Source organism: Alosa alosa, chromosome 7 (assembly GCF_017589495.1).
Source record: "Alosa alosa isolate M-15738 ecotype Scorff River chromosome 7, AALO_Geno_1.1, whole genome shotgun sequence".
Lineage (NCBI taxonomy): Eukaryota > Metazoa > Chordata > Actinopteri > Clupeiformes > Clupeidae > Alosa > Alosa alosa.
The window spans coordinates 17,871,044-17,873,318 of NC_063195.1; the positions used below are offsets into that span (position 1 = coordinate 17,871,044).

General features: G+C 45.5%; 1 protein-coding gene across 1 annotated transcript in view; it reads right to left on the minus strand.

Moving 5' to 3' along the window:
• The window catches only part of LOC125297911 (heparan sulfate glucosamine 3-O-sulfotransferase 6-like), a 27,074-nt gene extending 25,783 nt beyond the window's left edge, over positions 1 to 1,291 (minus strand). Inside the window, 1 exon segment of the mRNA XM_048248472.1 lies at positions 451 to 1,291. Coding sequence (XP_048104429.1) covers positions 451 to 995 — 545 coding nt within the window. The 5' untranslated portion in view covers positions 996 to 1,291.
• Between the last annotated feature and the right edge of the window lie 984 nt (positions 1,292 to 2,275).

Here is a 2,275-nt window from a genome sequence, read left to right on the forward strand (position 1 = left end):
ATCAAATCCCTGAGCAACGTTCAATACTCGGGTTTACATAACTTCCACGCTGTTTAAATAACCGCTACTCCAAAGCCAAACACCTCTACAGACTTCCTTTAAACGCCTCTTTAAATGTGCATTAATTAACGGTTTCCCTTTGCGTGCCACACATTTAACAGTCTACAGCTAATTACAGCACGTTTTATCGTTTAATAAAGACGCGGGACCATCGTTCACAAAACAGCCAATTAGGTAATGAATGACGACTGTTAGCGGGTTCACTTCAGTACATAAATGCGATTGGTTGTGTAATAAATTGCAAGATGAGGCATGCGTCGCCAGCTACTATTGGAATTCTGTGTACTTTCCACGCTCGCTCTTCTGAACCTCTTTAAGTATAATCAGCGTGACATTTCAAAATTTCGAAATCAAGGGGACCCTTGTAAGTTTGTATGGCAAGTGACTTACCTATACCATTCGAGACCTTTGTCGTAGAACCTGTCAAAGAAGTGTGGCTCCGCTCCAACCGCCCGAACATCGGGGTGAATCCGGAGAAACTCGAGGAGCGCCCGAGTGCCCCCTTTCTTCACGCCGATGATTATCGCCTGGGGGAACTCCTTGGTCCCAAAATTGTTTGACACTGTAATGTTACTGCTGGAGGAGGACTCCATCGTCTGTGCGCGGTTGCCGGGTGGCCGCTGGTTAGTCGCGTCTTCGCTCTCCTGCCAGAGCGACTCAAGTCCGTTCGACAGTGGAAGTTCGCGGAGGACAGAAATGTTCCACTGCGCTCCGGCTCGGTGGCTTTGCGAGAGATGCACCGGTCCGTCAACGGTGTGAACTTTCCCTCTCAAACTTTGCTGGTCGTACAAGGGTCGAGGCAACGACTCGCAGTATCCAGTCAGGCAGTAGAACAAATAGGTGACGATAATGATCATGGTCAAAAAGACAGACACTTTGGACTGCACCTTCAGGTGTCCGAAATTGAACCTGGGTCTCCAATTGCCCCATCCCATGAGTCGCTATCCTGAGCAAAACACAAGCTTCCAAACATACCTCACATAGTCTCGACTTGGCCCCGAAAACATTAAGGACGCGCAGGCAGCTGTCCAAAATTAAGGCACAATATGCCTAAAGTCAGTCGAGCAATCCTACACCGTCTGAAAAAATGCCACAACTTCTTATGAATTGGCATTTTAGTTCGTCGGGTTAGGGAGACTGTTACCCACTCACTCTCTTGACTTTACCCACATAAAGTCTGCAAGCATGTAAGTCATGCACTTTTAGGAGCTCCGGCAGTTGGGTTGACGCGTCTGTCTCTCTCACTCGCTATGCCAGTCCCCCCCGGTGACCAAGGTTACCGAAGCACAGCAATCGTCGTTAGAGGCAAGGAGACCACGCCCTGTTGCTACCAACCACTCCCTGCTCCCTTTTCTATTTCTGCGTGCTACTGTATAACACCAGTAATTAGCGCCGCACTGAAACCAGTTAGAGCTCAAGAACGATCGACCCAGTGGCCTTAATGGAATTACACCAGAATAATAACGGTCACATCATAGGCTTCTAATATGGCTTTTATGGTCTCTTAAGTGCTTAGGTTATGTATTACTATAGAGGCAATTACATTTGAATAACTGCTGTTGACATTAATACACCAATAAAAATAGAGTAGCTCCTCATGTCTGGACTTGAAGACATTTTTAAAAACGTTCAGCATGCAGCAGCAATAGCACTTCATTAGGCAGAAAGTGGCTTTCAATCACTGCTAATTGCACTTACATGTAAATATACTGTACACCTATATGGCTAAATGTAATGATAACCTACATATTATTTTATATTTGTGCCTACCTATATAACTGTAAGTTTATACAATGTGTGAGAATGTGTCATACAAAACTCCTGACACACAGAGACAGAGGAAAAGTTGGACTATTTTCTGACCTGATCAAAGTTCGCCGGGGAGGAACCATGCAGTCGAGGTTGGAGTGAAATGTTATCTAAGGTATTTATATGGCCACCACTGTGTTTATGTGCGCTTAAGCTCAACGTGTGTGTCCTGTGACACACACAGAAGCAAGGGGGCAAAGATAGACAGTGAAAACTTGCTTATTTAAAGGTAAAGGACCCCAGTGGGTGCACATTATACTGTACAAGAGCATGAAGCTTCATTTTTGACAGTATTATCTCGTGAGAAAAGAGAGAGTGAGAAAAGAGAAAGGAGAGTTGTGAGCCCTGCTGACATGACATTCCTGATGAGCCACCTGTTCCTCACACACACACACACACACACACA